At 44.3% G+C, this 20,257-nt stretch overlaps 1 protein-coding gene across 3 annotated transcripts in view; it reads left to right on the forward strand.

Moving 5' to 3' along the window:
* Positions 1-12,625, forward strand: part of cdh22 (cadherin 22) — a 260,866-nt gene extending 248,241 nt beyond the window's left edge. For all 3 annotated transcript variants that reach the window (XM_029693024.1, XM_029693025.1, XM_029693026.1), the window contains one exon: positions 10,743-12,625. In XM_029693024.1, coding sequence (XP_029548884.1) covers positions 10,743-11,260 — 518 coding nt within the window. In that variant the 3' untranslated portion in view covers positions 11,261-12,625. The remainder of the gene's footprint in view (positions 1-10,742) is intronic.
* Positions 12,626-20,257: the final 7,632 nt, after the last annotated feature.

Here is a 20,257-nt window from a genome sequence, read left to right on the forward strand (position 1 = left end):
CCTTCAGAAAGTATTCATTCATACAATACATACTTGACTTATTCCAACAGCCCGACTTAAAAATTTAATTTCTCACCCATCTACACTTAATACCCCATAATGACAAAGTGAAAACATGTTTTTAGAAAGGTTAGAAAATTAAATACCCAAATATCTAATTCACATAGGTATTCACACCCCTAAGTCAATACATGTTAGAATCACCTTTGGCAGCATTTACAGCTGTGAGTCTTTCTAGGTAGGTCTCTATGAGCTTTACACACCTGGGTTGTAAAAAAATTATTCAAGCTCTGTCATGTCGGTTGTTAATCATTGCTCGACAGCCATTTCCAAGTTCAATTTCATCTTGGTAAACAACTCCAGTGTATATTTGGCCTTGCATTTTAGGTTGTTGTCCTGCTAAAAGGTGAATTTGTCTCCCAGTGTCTGTTAGAAAGCAGCCTGAACCAGGTTTTGTTCTAGGATTTTGCCTGTGCTTAGCTCTGTTCCACATATTTATATCTGAAAAAACACCCTAACATGAACGCCCTAACAAAAATGCCCTAAAAATATCCATAACATGATGCAGCCACCACCATGCTTTAAAATATTAAAAGTGGTACTCAGTGATGTATTGTGTTGGATTTGCTCCAAACATAACGCTTTGTATTCATGACATAAAGTTCATTTTTACTTTAGTGCCTTGTTGCAAAAAGGATGCATATTTTTATTCTGTACTGGCTTCCTTCTTAGGTTAGTATTGTGGAGTAGTTTTCTCCTATCACAACCATAAAACTCTGTAACTGTTTTAAACTCGCCATTGGCATCATGGTGAAATCCCTGAGTGGTTTCCTTCCTCTCCGGCAACTGAGTTAGGAAGGATGCCTGTATCTTTGTAGTGACTGGGTGTACACCATCCAAAGTGTAGTAACTTCACCATGCTCAAAGGGATATTCAATGTCAGATGTTTTGTGAAGCATTGGAAAACCTCCCTGGTCTTTGTGGTTGAATCTTTGTTTGAAATTCACTGCTCTACTGAGGAACCTTACAGATAATTGTATGTGTGGGGTACAGCAATAAGGTAGTCATTCAAAAATCATGTTAAAAACTGTTATTGCACACAGAGTAATAAGTCCATGCAACTTATTATGTGACTTGATAAGCACTTTTTTATTGCTGAACTTATTCAGGCTTACCATAACAAAGGGGTTGAATACTTAATGACTCAAGATATTTCAGCGTTTATATTTGTAATTAATTTGTAAAAATGTCTAAAAACATAATTCCACTTTGACATTATGGGGTATTGTGTGTAGGCCAGTGACACAAAATCAAAATTTTAAATTCAGGCTGTAGAACAACAAAATGTGGAAAAGGTCAAGGGGTGTGAATACTTTCTGAAGGCACTGTATATTTAGATAAATTAAGTTAATCTTTCTTTTTAGAGTTTATCAGTGATACTGATAATAGGTCTATATTTGCAGTATATTCACAGTTGCATTTTAGGATACATATTGTACCATTTAAATGGCAGTAGGCCTACCATACTGATACTGGAAACAAGACAATTATTTGTAAAGTCTAAACCAATGAGTTGGCAGAAACCAAGGTCAGAATTTAATTGAAATCACTCAGCAGTGAAATGACAACATTGAACAGTGAACCATCATATTTTTGTATAAGAGATCTAACAATGAAAGAGAAGGATTTATATATTGAATTTGGTCAAGTTAGTATGGGAGAGGTGGAAAAACTATTGCTATCCATCAATAATGATAAGCCACTAGGTAAAGACAACTTTAATGGGAAACTATTGAGAATGGTAGCAGACTGTATTGCCACCCCTATTTACTTTAGCTTCGTGGAAGGAAGCTAAAGTAATTCCACTGCCTAAAAATTGTAAAGCACCCGTTGCTGGCTATATCAACAGTCCAATCAGTTTGCTGCCTGTTCTTAGTAAACTGATGGAGAGGATTGTGGTTGACCAAATACTATTTTTCAGAGAATAAGTTGCCTACTGACTTTCAGCCTGCATATAGAGAAGGGCACTCAACTTGTACTGCACTGACTCAGATGACCAATGATTGGTTAAAGTAAATAGATAATAAGATGATAGTTGGAGATGTATTGTTAGATTTCAGTGCAGCCTTTGATGTTATTGATTGTAAATTGTTATTGAAAAAACTAACTTGCTATGGCTTTACATCACCTGCCATCACATGGTTGGAGAGTTATTTATCCAATAGAACCCAGAGAGTATTCTACAGTGGAAGCTTCTCTAACATCAGATATGTACAGTGCGGTGTCGCTCAGGACAGTTGCCTTGGGCCGTTACTCTTACACGAAGCTAAAATGACTATCTATGTGGATGATTCCACACTCTACATGTCAGCAACCAAAGCATGGACCTCACTGAAATTCTAAATAAGGAGTTAGTCAGTATCAGAATGGGTGATTAATAATAAACTGGTCTTAAATACATGTATAACTAAAGCATTATATGCTGCTCAAAAAAATAAAGGGAACACTTAAACAACACAATGTAACTCCAAGTCAATCACACTTCTGTGAAATCAAACTGTCCACTTAGGAAGCAACACTGATTGACAATAAATTTCACATGCTGTTGTGCAAATGGAATAGACAACAGGTGGAAATTATAGGCATTTAGCCCCAATAAAGGAGTGGATCTGCAGGTGGTAACCACAGACCACTTCTCAGTTCCTATGCTTCCTGGCTGATGTTTTGGTCACTTTTGAATGCTGGCGGTGCTTTCACTCTAGTGGTAGCATGAGACGGAGTCTACAACCCACACAAGTGGCTCAGGTAGTGCAGCTCATCCAGGATGGCACATCAATGCGAGCTGTGGCAAGAAGGTTTGCTGTGTCTGTCAGCGTAGTGTCCAGAGCATGGAGGCGCTACCAGGAGACAGGCCAGTACATCAGGAGACGTGGAGGAGGCCGTAGGAGGGAAACAACCCAGCAGCAGGACCGCTACCTCCGCCTTTGTGCAAAGAGGAGCAGGAGGAGCACTGCCAGAGCCCTGCAAAATGACCTCCAGCAGGCCACAAATGTGCATGTGTCTGCTCAAACGGTCAGAAACAGACTCCATGAGGGTGGTATGAGGGCCCGACGTCCACAGGTGGGGGTTGTGCTTACAGCCCAACACCGTGCAGGACGTTTGGCATTTGCCAGAGAACACCAAGATTGGCAAATTCGCCACTGGCGCCCTGTGCTCTTCACAGATGAAAGCAGGTTCACACTGAGCACATGTGACAGACGTGACAGTCTGGAGACGCCGTGGAGAACATTCTGCTGCCTGCAACATCCTCCAGCAAAACCGGTTTGGCGGTGGGTCAGTCATGGTGTGGGGTGGCATTTCTTTGGGGGGCCGCACAGACCTCCATGTGCTCGCCAGAGGTAGCCTGACTGCCATTAGGTACCGAGATGAGATCCTCAGACCCCTTGTGAGACCATATGCTGGTGCGGTTGGCCCTGGGTTCCTCCTAATGCAAGACAATGCTAGACCTCATGTGGCCGGAGTGTGTCAGCAGGTCCTGCAAGAGGAAGGCATTGATGCTATGGACTGGCCCGCCCGTTCCCCAGACCTGAATCCAATTGAGCACATCTGGGACATCATGTCTCGCTCCATCCACCAACGCCACGTTGCACCACAGACTGTCCAGGAGTTGGCAGATGCTTTAGTCCAGGTCTGGGAGGAGATCCCTCAGGAGACCATCCGCCACCTCATCAGGAGCATGCTCAGGCGTTGTAGGGAGGTCATACAGGCACGTGGAGGCCACACACACTACTGAGCCTCATTTTGACTTGCTTTAAGGACATTACATCAAAGTTGGATCAGCCTGTAGTGTGGTTTTCCACTTTAATTTTGAGTGTGACTCCAAATCCAGACCTCCATGGGTTGATAAATTGGATTTCCATTGATTATTTTTGTGTGATTTTGTTGTCAGCACATTCAACTATGTAAAGAAAAAAGTATTTAATAAGATTATTTCATTCATTCAGATCTAGGAAGTGTTATTTTAGTGTTCCCTTTATTTTTTTGAGCAGTGTATTTTATTCAAAACATTTTCTAAGACATAAACCTCAACTGGAGTTGTACAAAAAGGGTGTGATCATTGAGCAAGTTGCGGAAGCTAAACTCCTAGGTATAACATTGAATGGTCAATGATGTTGGTCAACTCATTTTAACAACGCTTTTGTGAAGATGCGGAGGGCTATGTCTCTTATAAAAAGATATGTGTTTTTATAGGCTCTGGTCTTGTCCCATCTTGATTACTGTCCGGTAATATTGTCAAAGCAAAGGAAAACCTAGCATTTCTGCAGCTGGCTCAAAACAGAGCAGCACACCTTGCCCGTATCTGCACATACAGAAGTAACATCAACAACATGCATGCCAGTCCTTCCTGGTTGAGAGTTGATGAGAGATTAACTGCTTCTCTTCTAGTTTTTTTATGAGAAATATTACTGTGATGAAAATTCCAGATTGTCTGCATAATCAAGTAACATTCAGCTCAGACACCCATACATACCCCACAAGACATGCCACCAGGGGTCTCTTCACAGTCCCCAAGTCCAAAAAAACGAATTCACGGCAATGCACAGTTTTATACAGAGCCTTGATTGCATGGAACTCCCTTCCCTTAAAATGAACAGCTGTACAGAAAGACTCATGTGTAGGCCAAATTACAGAGGAGGAACTTCTTAATGCAATTCCAGTGGGTCAGAAGTTTACATACACTAAGTTGACTACCTTCAAACAGCTTGGAAAATTCCAGAAAAGGATGTCATGGCTTTAGAAGCTTCTGATAGTCTAATTGACATAATTTGAGTCAACTGAAGGTGTTACTTCCGGTCCGGAGCGAGCAGTCGCACTTCGCTTCGCTCCACAGGTAATATTACACTTCTTTACATTACAACGGTTTGGTTTGTTTGATCTGAACAATTTTTTCTTAGCTATCAAAGATAATTGTGTAGTTTAGAGTAATTAGAGTAATTATCGAGGAGTAATTATCGAGGCCAGCTATTTTATTCGTCCTCCTAACGTAGTCAACACCGCTAGCTAGCCAATCGCTACCGACTAGTAGCACTGTAGAAACTATTACATTACAACGGAACGACTTGATTAGTGTAGTGTTAGTTAGCTAGCTACATAGCTGTCTTTGTCATAGCTTGATAATTGTGTAGTTTAGTAATAGCTAGGTTAGCTAGCCAGCTATTTCCGTCCCCCGCGACGCCATTGTTCCATACCCAGCCAACTATTACCGACGAGCAGCATTGTAGAAACTAAATACGTTACAAAGGAACGTCTTGATTAGTGTTATGTTATGTTAGCTAGCTACAAAGTTGCTTTTGTATAATAGCCAACCTCTACCGACTAGCAGCACTGTAGAAACTATTACATTACAACGGAACGACTTGATTAGTGCAGCGTTGTGTTAGTTAGCTAGCATTTTCATCATTTTAGTCAATAAGATTTTCGCAACGTAAGCTTAACTTTCTGAACATTCGAGACGTGTAGTCCACTTGTCATTCCAATCTCCTTTGCATTAGCGTAGCCTCTTCTGTAGCTTGTCAACTATGTGTCTGGCTATCCCTGTTCTCTCCCCTCTGCACAGGCCATACAAACGCTTCACACCGCGTGGCCGCTGCCACTCTAACCTGGTGGTCCCAGCGCGCACGACCCACGTGGAGTTCCAGGTCTCCGGCAGCCTCTGGAACTGCCGGTCTGCGGCCAACAAGGCTGAGTTCATCTCAGCCTATGCTACCCTCCAGTCCCTAGACTTCCTGGCGCTGACGGAAACATGGATTACTACAGATAACACTGCTACTCCTACTGCTCTCTCCTCGTCTGCCTACGTGTTCTCGCATACCCCTAGAGCATCGAGCCAGCGGGGTGGTGGCACTGGAATCCTCATCTCTCCCAAGTGGACATTCTCTCTTTCTGCCCTGACCCATCTGTCTATCTCCTCATTTGAATTCCATGCTGTCACAGTTACCAGCCCTTTCAAGCTTAACATCCTTATCATTTATCGCCCTCCAGGTTCCCTTGGAGAGTTCATCAATGAGCTTGATGCCTTGAAAAGTTCCTTCCCTGAGGATGGCTCACCTCTCACAGTTCTGGGTGACTTTAACCTCCCCACGTCTACCTTTGACTCATTCCTCTCTGCCTCCTTCTTTCCACTCCTCTCCTCCTTTGACCTCACCCTCTCACCTTCCCCCCCTACTCACAAGGCAGGCAATACGCTTGACCTCATCTTTACTAGATGCTGTTCTTCCACTAATCTCATTGCAACTCCCCTCCAAGTCTCCGACCACTACCTTGTATCCTTTTCCCTCTCGCTCTCATCCAACACTTCTCACTCTGCCCCTACTCGGATGGTATTGCGCCGTCCCAACCTTCGCTCTCTCTCTCCCGCTACTCTCTCCTCTTCCATCCTATCATCTCTTCCCTCTGCTCAAACCTTCTCCAACCTTCTCCAACCTATCTCCTGATTCTGCCTCCTCAACCCTCCTCTCCTCCCTTTCTGCATCCTTCGATTTTCTCTGTCCCCTATCCTCCAGGCCGGCTCGGTCCTCCACTCCTGCGCCGTGGCTCGACGACTCACTGCGAGCTCACAGAACAGGGCTCCGGGTAGCCGAGCGGAAATGGAGGAAAACTCGCCTCCCTGCGGACCTGGCATCCTTTCACGCCCTCCTCTCTACATTTTCCTCTTCTGTCTCTGCTGCTAAAGCCACTTTCTACCACTCTAAATTCCAAGCATCTGCCTCTAACCCTAGGAAGCTCTTTGCTACCTTCTCCTCCCTCCTGAATCCTCCTCCCCCTCCCCCCCCTCCTCTCTCTCTGCGGATGACTTCGTCAACCATTTTGAAAAGAAGGCTGATGACATCCGATCCTCGTTTGCTAAGCCAAACGACACCGCTGGTCCTGCTCACACTGCCCTACCCTGTGCTTTGACCTCTTTCTCCCCTCTCTCTCCAGATGAAATCTCGCGTCTCGTGACGGCCGGCCGCCCAACAACCTGCCCACTTGACCCTATCCCCTCCCCTCCTCTCTTCTCCAGACCATTTCCGGAGACCTTCTCACCTCGCTCATCAACTCATCCTTGACCGCTGGCTACGTCCCTTCCGTCTTCAAGAGAGCGAGAGTTGCACCCCTTCTGAAAAAACCTACACTCGATCCCTCCGACATCAACAACTACAGGCCAGTATCCCTTCTTTCTTTTCTCTCCAAAACTCTTGAACGTGCCGTCCTTGGCCAGCTCTCCTGCTATCTCTCTCAGAATGACCTTCTTGATCCTAATCAGTCAGGTTTCAAGACTGGGCATTCAACTGAGACTGCTCTTCTCTGTGTCACGGAGGCTCTCCGCACTGCTAAAGCTAACTCTCTCTCCTCTGCGCTCATCCTTCTAGACCTATCTGCTGCCTTTGATACCGTGAACCATCAGATCCTCCTCTCCACCCTCTCCGAGCTGGGCATCCAGCTTGGATTGCGTCCTACCTGACAGGTCGCTCCTACCAGGTGGCGTGGCGAGAATCTGTCTCCGCACCACGTGCTCTCACCACTGGTGTCCCCCAGGGCTCTGTTCTAGGCCCTCTCCTATTCTCACTATACACCAAGTCACTTGGCTCGGTCATATCCTCACATGGTCTCTCCTATCATTGCTACGCAGACGACACACAATTAATCTTCTCCTTTCCCCCTTCTGATAACCAGGTGGCGAATCGCATCTCTGCATGTCTGGCAGACATATCAGTGTGGATGACGGCTCACCACCTCAAGCTGAACCTCGGCAAGACGGAGCTGCTCCTCCTCCCAGGGAAGGACTGCCCGTTCCATGATCTCGCCATCACGGTTGACAACTCCCTTGTGTCCTCCTCCCAGAGTGCTAAGAACCTTGGCGTGACCCTGGACAACACCCTGTCGTTCTCCACTAACATCAAGGCGGTGACCCGATCCTGTAGGTTTATGCTCTACAACATTCGCAGAGTACGACCCTGCCCCACACAGGAAGCGGTGCAGGTCCTAGTCCAGGCACTTGTCATCTCCCGCCTGGATTACTGCAACTCGCTGTTGGCTGGGCTCCCTGCCTGTGCCATTAAACCCCTACAACTCATCCAGAACGCCGCAGCCCGTCTGGTGTTCAACCTTCCCAAGTTCTCTCACGTCACCCCGCTCCTCCGCTCTCTCCACTGGCTTCCAGTTGAAGCTCGCATCCGCTACAAGTCCATGGTGCTTGCCTACGGAGCTGTGAGGGGAACGGCACCTCCGTACCTTCAGGCTCTGATCATGCCCTACACCCAAACAAGGGCACTGCGTTCATCCACCTCTGGCCTGCTCGCCTCCCTACCTCTGAGGAAGCACAGCTCCCGCTCAGCCCAGTCAAAACTGTTCGCTGCTCTGGCACCCCAATGGTGGAACAAGCTCCCTCACGACGCCAGGACAGCGGAGTCAATCACCACCTTCCGGAGACACCTGAAACCCCACCTCTTTAAGGAATACCTGGGATAGGATAAAGTATCCTTCTACCCCCCCCCCCCCCCAAAAAAGATTTAGATGCACTATTGTAAAGTGGTTTTTCCACTGGATATCTTAAGGTGAATGCACCAATTTGTAAGTTGCTCTGGATAAGAGCGTCTGCTAAATGACTTAAATGTAAATGTGTACCTGTGGATGTATTTCAAGGCCTACCTTCATACTCAGTGCCTCTTTGCTTGACATCATGGGAAAATCAAAATAAATCAGCCAAGACCTAAAAATTAAAAAAAAAGTGTAGACCACAAGACTGGTTCATCCTTGGGAGCAATTTCCAAATGCCTGAAGGTACCACGTTCATCTGTACAAACATTAGTATGCAAGTAATAACACCATGGGGACACGCAGCCGTAATACCACTTAGGAAGGAAACACGTTCTGAACGTACTTTGGTGCAAAAAGTGCAAATCAATCCCAGAACAACAGCAAAGGACCTTGTGAAGATGCTGGAGTACAAAATGATCTATATCCACAGTAAAAGAGTCCTATATCGACATAACCTGAAAGGCCGCTCAGCAAGGAAGAAGCCACTGCTCCAAAACCGCCATAAAAAGCCAGACTACGGTTTGCAACTAACTGCACATGGGAACAAAGATCATACTTTTTGGAGAAATGTCCTCTGATCTGATGAAAGAATAATAGAACTGTTTGTCCATTATGATCATTGTTGTGTTTCGAGGGGAAAGGGGGAGGCTTGCAAGCCGAAGAACACCATCCCAACCGTGAAGCACGGGGGTGGCAGCATCATGTTGTGCTATATATATGCGGATAAGAAATGATGCAGACAATTACATTGATAGATTGTGGCTTCTATCAGCAATATTGAAGCTGATTTACCCCCTAAAAAAATCTCTTCCATTCAATTACTCAAGCAAACAGCAATATTACCTTTTCCTGAAACGTTTATGACTATGAAGGGAATTACACACAAACACATGCACACACAGACACACTCTAACAGATAAATAATTTTTATGATTTATTGTTTGTATGTCGTTGTATTTTAAATTTGTGTAACTATCCTTGTCTGTCAGTGTATCAGTGCTTTGTTACTTGTAATGTTTTTTGTGGACCCCAGGAAGTGTAGCTTCTGCATAGGATAATGCAGATCCTAACAAACAGAAGAAAAACAGTTTTCACATCAATCCCAATAATTGTAATGGTCATAGCAGTATTATTCATAGTAATGGTTATATTACTCCATAATAGTCATGATATACATTAATATTGTCTGAATATTCATATCGTCATTCTAATTATCTTATCTTTTTATTTCCACAATCAATAGACACTTTTGATTAGAATGTTGTTGTCATAGCGATGACATTTGCTTAGGTGGTAGACATTAAGTTATAGTTAATTCATTAACGAATCAAGCTACAGCCCCTCCAGAATAACGATATGTCTGGAGAAAGGGGCTATTGCTAAGTGGAAGTTTTCTAATCAGACATAAAGGAGGTGATTAAAAGAAGTAAGCTTGGATTAAAGCCTTCATTGATTTATTGAGGTGGATACAGCTTTTGTTTTTCCTCCGTCTCATTAGACTATTAAGTGATCCATCTCAATTGTTTTCCTTTTTAATTCAGACCTCATTTTTCAGTCATTAAACCCTCTCTAGGTAGAGCCCAATACAGTAGATCTCTGCTATGATTTTCTGTTTGGTTCTACCGCAGCACGTTTCACTTGAATAAGTATTGATAGACGGATCAGCCTCTATTAAGCATTTGAAAACATATTTCTGGGCAAGCAAAATTAAAGATTTTGTTCGTGCATCCCGTGGAGAATCGATGCTCATGCATTGGAAATGTTACCCTTTGTTATTTCACTTCACTTGGCTGTCTTTTTGGGGTGAAATCAAAGTTAGAAAACCAGAGATGGAAAAGGGGAAACTTTTTCCTGATAATGACAAAAAAGGCTGTTGAAATTTTATTAGCCACTTGCATAATCCAATAATTCTTCATTAATTGTGTTATTCCCCATTGTGCTTGAGAGAATCTTTACAAAAGGGCAGATGGCCCCCGATGTTTTTGTTCATTCCTATAATTCATTAGTCTTCTCCCTGTTACGTGAAATGACTCTCTACCAGCTACTCTCAAAAAGTTTCTCCCTACTCCAGATAATAATCCAGATCTTTGGCTCTGACTTCCCCGCTGTAATCCCCTAAACCCCTTAATCCCTAATTCCATGCTCTTTCTCCACCTCTGCAGTCCTGGTGCTGCTAATCCTAACCCTGAAGCGCCACCGCAAGGGCCAGCGTATGTCAGAGGACGAGGAGGACATGCGCGACAACGTCATCAAGTACAACGACGAGGGCGGCGGCGAGCAGGACACGCAGGCCTATGACATGAGTGCCCTGCGCAACCTCTATGACTTCCCCGAGGCCAAGAGTGGATCTTCTGAGTCAGGCCCTGATCTGCATGCACTGCCCCAGTGGATCCAGGGGCGGGTGAGCGGCGATGGCGGGGCAGCCGACTTCTCCCTCTTCAAGGGCTACATCCGCAAGAAGGTGGAGCAGGCGGATGCCGACCTGTCAGTGCCGCCCTACGACTCGTTCCAGACCTACGCCTTTGAAGGCACCAGCTCGCCGGCCCTCTCCCTCAGCTCTATCCACACCCTGTCCACTACGTCCGAGCAGGATTTCTCCTACCTCAGCGACTGGGGGCCACGTTTCAGGCAGCTGGCGGGCTACTACGCCCCGGGACATCCTGAGGAAGAGGGCTCCTAGCAGTGTCCTCAGCCCAGACCTTTGCCTTCTCCTCCTCTGTCCCCAGCACCGTATCAAGGGAGCCCAGTGTCAACACTGTCCTATAAAGCCCTCCTCCATCATCTCCACAGCAACAGAACTGAAGCCCAGTTGGTGTGTTGGAAATCGATTAGGTTAAAAAAATCTTTCTTACTTTGAATCTTTAAGTTTGACGTTTTTCAAAGCAAAACAATGTTTTCAAAGATTTTGAAACTCCAGGGTGAAAGGTGGGCTGTTTAAATGAGGGATAAAAGCAGGTGTTATCCATTCACTTTTCTCTTAATTCCAATAAGGAACAGAGGAGTATGACGTAATAGAATATAAGTGGGGCGCCACAGGTTACAATACCATTACCTTTCAAATTAGTTTCTGGGTATGTTCTGTCTGGAATTTAAGACTGGGTTCATTTTTAGCTGTGTGAGTGGACGTTCTGAGGACATTCCAAGAAATATGAACATTATGAAACTCAGCAGGGGGTCAAGTCATCTTTTTTCAAGACAAGGCAAACTATCTGATATGTATTTATTTAAGAAAATATTTACAGTATGTATTTATTCCTTTGTATTTATTTATTTATTTTGTCCATAATCACCGCACCACTTGTAACAATGGACATCAGTGAAGAATGATACAGAAAGAAAGAAGAAAAGTTTATTATGGTGAGAACCTGAGGAGAGAAGAGCTTCTACAGAAGCGCTTAGCATAGATAGGACTTTACATACTGCTTTCACAAAGGTGATATTTGGGTCACAGACAACTACAGTATTGGAAATATTTGTATTTATTTTTCAGGAACACTTTTGTAAAATAAACAACTGAAGACAGAGCACGACAGAAAAGAAAAGGAGAGAACAAAGGATGAGACAATTCAGTGCACAGATTGGTTTTGTGTTGACATACTTTCACTGTATTGTGAAGATTTGTAAGGGGTTATGAAGGTTGTTGGACATTATGTGATAACCGGGTTTTTGCTTTTCTTTTTCAGCGCCATTTAAAAGGCTATAAGGCACAATCCACACGAGTGATCCAGGACTATATGAAATGACTGTTGGTTTCATGAATTTGGCTATAAGCTAACTCTTCCTGGGGAGTTCATTTTCATTCCAGTATTTGTATGTGTGTAATATGCGAACAACTTGTTTTATATTCTGAAAGATTTGATCACTTTTGTTCTTTTGGGTCTATTTTAGAAGATGGATGGATATGTGAAGGGGTGACAGGTGCAGGAATAAAGGATGCGGAGATGGAGTTCCTCTACCCACCATCCAGAACCTATTTAATGTTGACCTTAAACTTGCAAATGTATGGGAAATAAAAATCAATAAATATTTTATCGTTTTGTTTTTTTAAATACTCTGTTGGCTATTTCTCCACACTGCAAAAACAGACATCCCTATGATCTAATATAATTTTAACATCATAATCTTGTTTTATTATGTCATTCTTTGAGAGTCGCTACAATATTCCAGGGGGGGGGGGGGGGGTGTAGGGGACAGTTTGATATTATAATAGCTGATTTAATACAGTGAAACTTTACCCTCATAATTATGGTATGATGACACTTATTGACTGAAGATATTTAGATTTTTAGGGATCTATAGTCCTGCATCCAGGAAGTAATTGTATAGCTTGGTTCCACTAGAGAGAGTACAGTCAGAATGTGTAAGTCTAATTACTGCTGAGGATGGGTAGAGGTTACCTGAGGATCCTGAAGCATATGGAGTTTTCAGTCTCTCATCTTTGTGGTCTGTGGTGGTGGCCAAGTCATACCATGTCGTGTTTCACTTCAAAGGACTAAGGGCTCAATTCAAACCCTAGTGTAGAAGATCTATGTTGTAGCGCAGTTGACCTTTAAAGGTAATTTCCAATTGAGCCGACATATGCAGTGTTTACCGCGAATGCTGTCTCTGCGAACGCGGTAACAATGCCTTTAAATGTCAATCGCTCTACCAATTGCAGGTCTTCCGCGCTATGGACTGAATTGATCAGTAGGAGGTCCATTGTGAGTTTAAAGTTAAAATTTCACTTGAGTGTTGAGTCAGCCGTTTTGACTAAGGATGTTGAAAAATGTTGGACAGTGGACATCTACTTATGGCAGATACTTATCCCAAATTATATCCTTAACCTACATCACCCCTTAACCCTAACCTTAATAATGCAGTGCTATTCAAAGTAGGGTTCGCGACCCCTAGAGTGTTCTAATTGAGTAAATGTTTATTTTCATTTTAATGAGTGATGAAAATGCAATGAATTAAAGGTTATTTAAGGTTGTCATTAGATTTGAGGTAGGGTGAGGTTGTGACAAACTTGTGGGGAATAAAATGGGACTCCTGAAAATATTTGAATACCACTGCCTTAAAGGGATAGTTAACTTTTTTCTAAATTTAAAAAAGCAAACTCTCCCTTTAACCTTAAACCTAACCCTAAACCTACATGTAACCACTGTCTGTACCTTACCTTGATTAACCCCTAACATTAATCTAATTAATCTGCCAGCTGAATATCTACAGTACTTCCAAAACATTGACAAGTCGGAGACTTCTAATATGTCTATCCTTCAAGGTCATTGTCACGACCGTCGTATGAATAATTGGACCAAGGCGCAGCGTGAGTAGAGTTCCACATTTTAATGATAGTGAAACTTCCCCCCAAAAGGTGCGGACTCCGACCGCAAAACCTGAAACTAGATGGGGAGGGTTAGGGTGGGAAACTATTGTTGGTGGCGGCTCCGGTGCGGGACGTAGCACCCGCTCAGACCGTGGATCCGGCCATGGAGCCGGGCTGAACGCCCTGCCTGGGCTGGGCACCGGCGCAGAGGAAGGCTCCAGCCATGGAGCGGAACTGGACGCCGTGCCTGGACTGGGCACCGGCGCAGAGGAAGGCTCCGGCCATGGAGCGGAACTGGACGCCGTGCCTGGACTGGGCACCGGCACAGAGGAAGGCTCCGGCCATGGAGCGGGACTGGACGCCGTGCCTGGACTGAGCACCGGGGCAGAGGAAGGCTCCGGCCATGGAGCGGGACTGGACGCCGTGCCTGGACTGAGCACCGGCGCAGAGGAAGGCTCCAGCCATGGAGCGGGACTGGACGCTGTGCCTGGACTGAGCACAGGGGGAGAGGAAGGCTCCGGCCATGGAGCGGGACTGGACACCATGCCTGGACTGGGCATTCGTGCAATGGAAGGCTCCGGCCATGGCACCGGCGCAGGAAGCTCCGGGGTCCGTGGACCGTTACTGGAAGCTCTGGACTGTGAACCGTCGCTGGAGGTTCCGGGCTGTAGACCGTCGCTGGAGACTCCGGACTGTACACATGCACTGGCGGACGAGTGCGTGGAACCGGCACAGGTTGTACCAGGCTGGGAAGGCGCACTGGAGGCCTGGTGCTTGGAGCCGGCACAGGTTGCACCGGACTGATGACACGCTCCTCGCGGCGAGTGCGGGGAGCCGGCACAGGACGTACCGGGCTGGGAAGGCGCACTGGAGGCCTGGTGCGTGGAGCCGGCACAAGTTGCACCGGACTGATGACACGCTCCTTAAAACGCCTGCGCTGCAGCATAATCCTAGCCAACATCTCTCTCCGATATCCATCCTCAAACTGCTCCATCGACTCCCAGACAGTCTCTGGCTCTCTCCTCGCCTTGACCGACCGCCCCTTGTGCTCCCCCCCAAAGAACTTGGGGTTGCCCTTGGGTTGTTTGTGGCCGTGGACCCCGGCGTCGTCGCTGTCCTCCTTTACTCCTCGGCGACTCCCGCCAAGGAAGGGTCTCGCATCCACCTAGTATCTCTTCCCATGACCAACTCTCCTTCACCTCTTGAGCACGCTGCTTGGTCCTGACTGGGTGAGATATTCTGTCACGACCGTCGTATGAATAATTGGACCATGGCGCAGCGTGAGTAGAGTTACACATTTTAATGATAGTGAAACTTCCAAAACAACAAAGATATAACGATCGTAAAATACATAGCGCACATAGGCACTCATACAAAACAATATCCCACCTAGCAGGTGGGAAAAAGGACACACTAAGTATGATCCCCAATTAGAGGTAACGAAATTCAGCTGCCTCTAATTGGGAACCATACACACACACCAACATAGAAATATAATACCTAGAAACCCCCCTAGTCCGAGGGCTCTCTATGGTCAGGGTGGACAGTCATATTGAACCAGAACAAGATTAGTAAAAAACATTCCGATAATAACATTTTAACTTGACTGTTGGCTGGAAATATACAGTGGCTTGCAAAAGTATTCACCCCCCTTGGCATTTTTCCTATTTTGTTGCCTTAAAACCTAGAAATAAAATTGATTTTTGGGGGGGTTTGTGTCATTTGATTTACACAACATGCCTACCGCTTTTAAGATGCAAATAATTTTTAACATACAAGAAATAAGACAAAAAAACTGAAAACTTGAGCGTGCATAACTATTCACCCCCCCTCCCAGAGTCAATACTATGTAGAGCCACCTTTTGCAGCAATTACAGCTGCAAGTCTCTTGGTGTATGTCTCTACAAGCTTGGCACATCTAGCCACTGGGATTTTTGCCCATTCTTCAAGGCAAAAATGCTCCAGCTCCTTCAAGTTGAATGGGTTCCGCTGGTAGACAGCAATTTTTAAGTCATACCACAGATTCTCAATGGGATTGAGGTCTGGGCTTTGACTAGGCCATCCCAAGACATTTAAATGTTTCCCCTTAAACCACTCGAGTGTTGCTTTAGCAGTATACTTATGGTCATTGTCCTGCTGGAAGGTGAACCTCCGTCCCAGTCTCAGATCTCTGGAAGACTGAAACAGGTTTCCCTCAAGAATTTTCCTGTATTTAGCGCCATCCATCATTCCTTCAATTCTGACTAGTTTCCCAGTCTCTGCAGATGAAAAACATCCCCACAGCAGGATGCTGCCACCACCATGCTTCATGGGGATGGTGTTCTCGGGGTGATGAGAGGTGTTGGGTTTGTGCCAAACATAGCGTTTTCCTTTATGGCCAAAAAGCTCAATTTGAGTCTCATCTGACCAGAGTACCTTCTTCCATATGTTTGGGGAGTCTCCCACATGCCTTCTGGTGAACACAAAACGTGTTTGCTTATTTTTTTCTTTAAGCAATAGCTTTTTTTCTGGCCACTCTTCTGTAAAGCCTAGCTCTGTGGAGTGTACGGCTTAAAGTGGTCCTATGGACAGATACTCCAATCTCCGCTGTGGAGCTTCGAAGCTCCTTCAGGGTTATCTTTGGTGTCTTTGTTGCCTCTCTGATTAATGCCCTCCTTGCCTGGTCTGTGAGTTTTGGTGGGCGGCCCTCTCTTGGCAGGTTTGTTGTAGTGCCATATTCTTTACATTTTTTAATAATGGATTTAATGGTGCTCCGTGGGATGTTCAAAGTTTCTGATATTTCTTTATAACCCATCCCTGATCTGTACTTCTCCACAACTTTGTCCCTGACCTGTTTGAAGAGCTTCTTGGTCTTCATGGTGACGCTTGCTGGGTGGTGCCGCTTGCTTAGTGGTGTTGCAGACTCTGGGGCTTTTCAAAACAGGTGTATATATACTGAGATCATGTGACAGGTCATGTGACTCTGAGATTGCACACAGGTGGACTTTATTTAACAAATTATTTGACTTATGAAGGTAATTGGTTGCACCAGATCTTATTTAGGGGCTTCAAAGCAAATGGGTGCATACATATGCACACACCCTTTTCTGTTTGTAATTTACATTTTTTTGTAAAAAGTTATTATTTTCTTTTCACTTCACCAATTTGGACTATTTTGTGTATGTCCATTACATGAAATCCAAATAAAAATAAATTTAAATGACAAGTTGTAATGCAACAAAATAGGAAAAACGCCAAGGAGGATGAATACTTTTGCAAGTCACTGTATGCGACTTGAACAAGAAAAGCGAGGGCGAGAGAGCTATATGTGGTCAGAGATTGGATCTGGTCAGGAGAGATTGGATCTGGTCAGGAGAGATTGGATCTGGTCAGGAGAGATTGGATCTGGTTAGGAGAGATTGGATCTGGTCAGGAGAGATTGGATCTGGTTAGGAGAGATTGGATCTGGTCAGGAGAGATTGGATCTGGTCAGGAGAGATTGGACATGGTCAGGAGAGATTGGATCTGGTCAGGAGAGATTGGATCTGGTCAGGAGAGATTGGATCTGGTCAGGAGAGATTGGATCTGGTCAGGAGAGATTGGATCTGGTCAGGAGAGATTGGATGTGGCCAGGAGAGATTGGATGTGGCCAGGTCTAATCATAATGTGGGATGACACGGCTATACTGAACAAAAATAGTAACGCAACATGCAAAGTGTTGGTCCCATGTTTCATGAGCTGACATAAATTATCCTAGAAATGTTCCATATGCACAAAAACCTTATTTCTCTCAAATGTTGTGCACACATTTGTTTACATCCCTGATAGTGAGCATTTCTCCTTTGCCAAGCTAATCCACCCACCTGACAGCTGTGGCATATCAAGAAGCTGATTAAACTGCATGATCATTACACAGGTGCACCTTGTGCTGGGGACAATAAAAGACCACTCTAAAATTTGCAGTTTTGTCACACAGCACAATGCCACAGATGTCTCAAATTTTGAGGGAGCGTGCAATTGGCATTCTGACTGCAGGAATATCCACCAGAGCTGTTGCCTGAGAACTAACTCTTAATTTCTCTACCATAAACTGCCTCCAACGTCATTTTAGAGAATTTGGCAGTACATCCAACGGGCCTCACAACCGCAAACCACGTGTAACCACGCCAGCCCAGGACCTCCACATCTGTTTTCTTTACCTGCAGGTTCATCTGAGACCAGCCATCCAGACAGCTGATGAAACTGTGGGTTTGCACAACTGAAGAATGGCCGCACAAGCTGTCAGAAAGCGTCTCAGGGAAGCTCATCTGTGTGCTCATCGTCCTCACCAGGGTCTTGACCTGACTGCAGTTTGGCGTTGTAACCGACTTCAGTGGGCAAATGCTTACCTTCAAGTGGCCACTGGTACACTGGAGAAGTGTGCTCTTCATGGATGAATCCTGGTTTCAACTGTACCGGGCAGATGGCAGACAGCGTGTGTGGCATTGTGTGGGCAGTTATGTGAACTGTAACTTAGTAAAATCTTTGAAATTGTTGCATTTATATTTTTGTTCAGTGTATTATTAATCATAACTCCACGACGACAGCACCGGATGACGTGATGGCATAGCCTACATTCCTCTAGACTGTTGCCTATAAACACCCAGGCCATTAGAGACATAGGACAAGAGACGGGAACTGAATGAATTCCTCATCAGTGAAATGTCAGCAGGATACCGCTGAATGACTAATTCAATGTAGAAGGTTAAAGAGTAAGCACTGCCTAAGGGAGAATATCTGTTTCTCCCGGGACTCCTGGTCACTCCAATCTCCGCCCATAAACGAGCGTCTTCACGGAGGCAGCAGTGGCCATTTTTCAATAATAGGCTATAGATGCTAACATATTAATGTGTCGTAATAAATCACAAACTGTCCAAGGGCAACATGAGGACATTGTTTTGTTATGCGTGTGGATGAAAAGTGATTGACAGTGCTCTGGGGAAATTTCTGGGCTGACACTAAAGTCCCCCCACTTTTCTCATTGGGATTGATAATGACAATTGATTAGACATGGTGAAAATATGAATGTACTATAGAACTTATTTATTAATAAAATTGGCAGCGGAGCACTATTTACTTTTTGAAGGCACAATGGAAAAACAAAGCTTTCAAAGAGGGATGGAAAAACAAACCTACATTTTCTTTACTTATGTCATGAAATGCAAGACTGCTGTAGGTTAAACCTGATGTGATTTAAACCTGCTAGATGGAGAGAAAAAAAGTTTCAGGGAGTTTAAACATTTTCTAAAAACGTATATTTTGAGACTGAAAATACTTGCTGAAATTCTGATTATGTTGAATTATAATAACCCAATTCATTTTGATAATTTAGCAATGGGAACATTGGGCCCTGTTGTATGTACAACTTAATTTCATAAATCAAAACATATGTTTTATCACTTAAACTTCAAGATTCCTTGATTTAAAATGATGACCTTTTTTATTTTGATACTGTAGTTATTTATTTAGATTATGGTTGCCAGTAATTACATTTGGATTAAATTAGTTAGCACATGCCTTGTTATATTATACCACTGAAACCTCCAGATAGTTTTATTTCTTGTTTGAAAAGTTTTCAAAGAATAGAACCCTACCAGCTGTATGATATCTGCGATAATGGACTTTTTGAAGACCCTGGGACACTGCACTTAGCCCAGGAAAATCTAAGATAGATTTTATCCCGTGGTTTTGCTGACATTTGAACATTCTCAAGTGGGATAGCACCAACCTTTACCCAGGTTAGCTGGCCCTACTCGTGAGTCTTGGCACCAACTTTTTTCTGTTGTCACATCATTTGAATATTCTACTCCAGAAGAAAAATGAGTTTCAGAGAGCCCTGGGTTAACACATGTTTGTGTGGAAGGGAGGGTAAGCTAGCCCTGGACTAATTTTAACCCTGGAAAAACCACCAAATGAACATCTAGAAAATATTGATACAAATCAATTAGTACAGGTTGAGTGTCTGTTCTGTCAATGCACTATAATATAAGAGACAGATATTTACTTTGTTCAGGACCCAATTAGAAAGAACAATCTGCTTTGTTCTGAGAATCAGACCACACCACTTATAAGATGATGTTAGACTAGACTCCATAGCTGACAAAACGCCATCCACAGCACAAGGGCCAGAATGTGTCACTTTATGAATTAATGTTTCTCTTTTAATGTCGATTGACAGGAACAGGACAATCTTAATAACACAACCTTGATGGCTTGCCCTAGCTCACATTATGCTGCTCACTATGTACAGTATTACTGATGTCAATCTGTTCTGATCTAAAGGCACAAAGGACAATTCAAAACAATGTGTCTTGAGTTACAGTATAAACTGGGTGGTTCGAGCCCCGAATGTTG

This window comes from Salmo trutta, chromosome 16 (assembly GCF_901001165.1).
Source record: "Salmo trutta chromosome 16, fSalTru1.1, whole genome shotgun sequence".
NCBI classification, from domain to species: Eukaryota; Metazoa; Chordata; class Actinopteri; order Salmoniformes; family Salmonidae; genus Salmo; species Salmo trutta.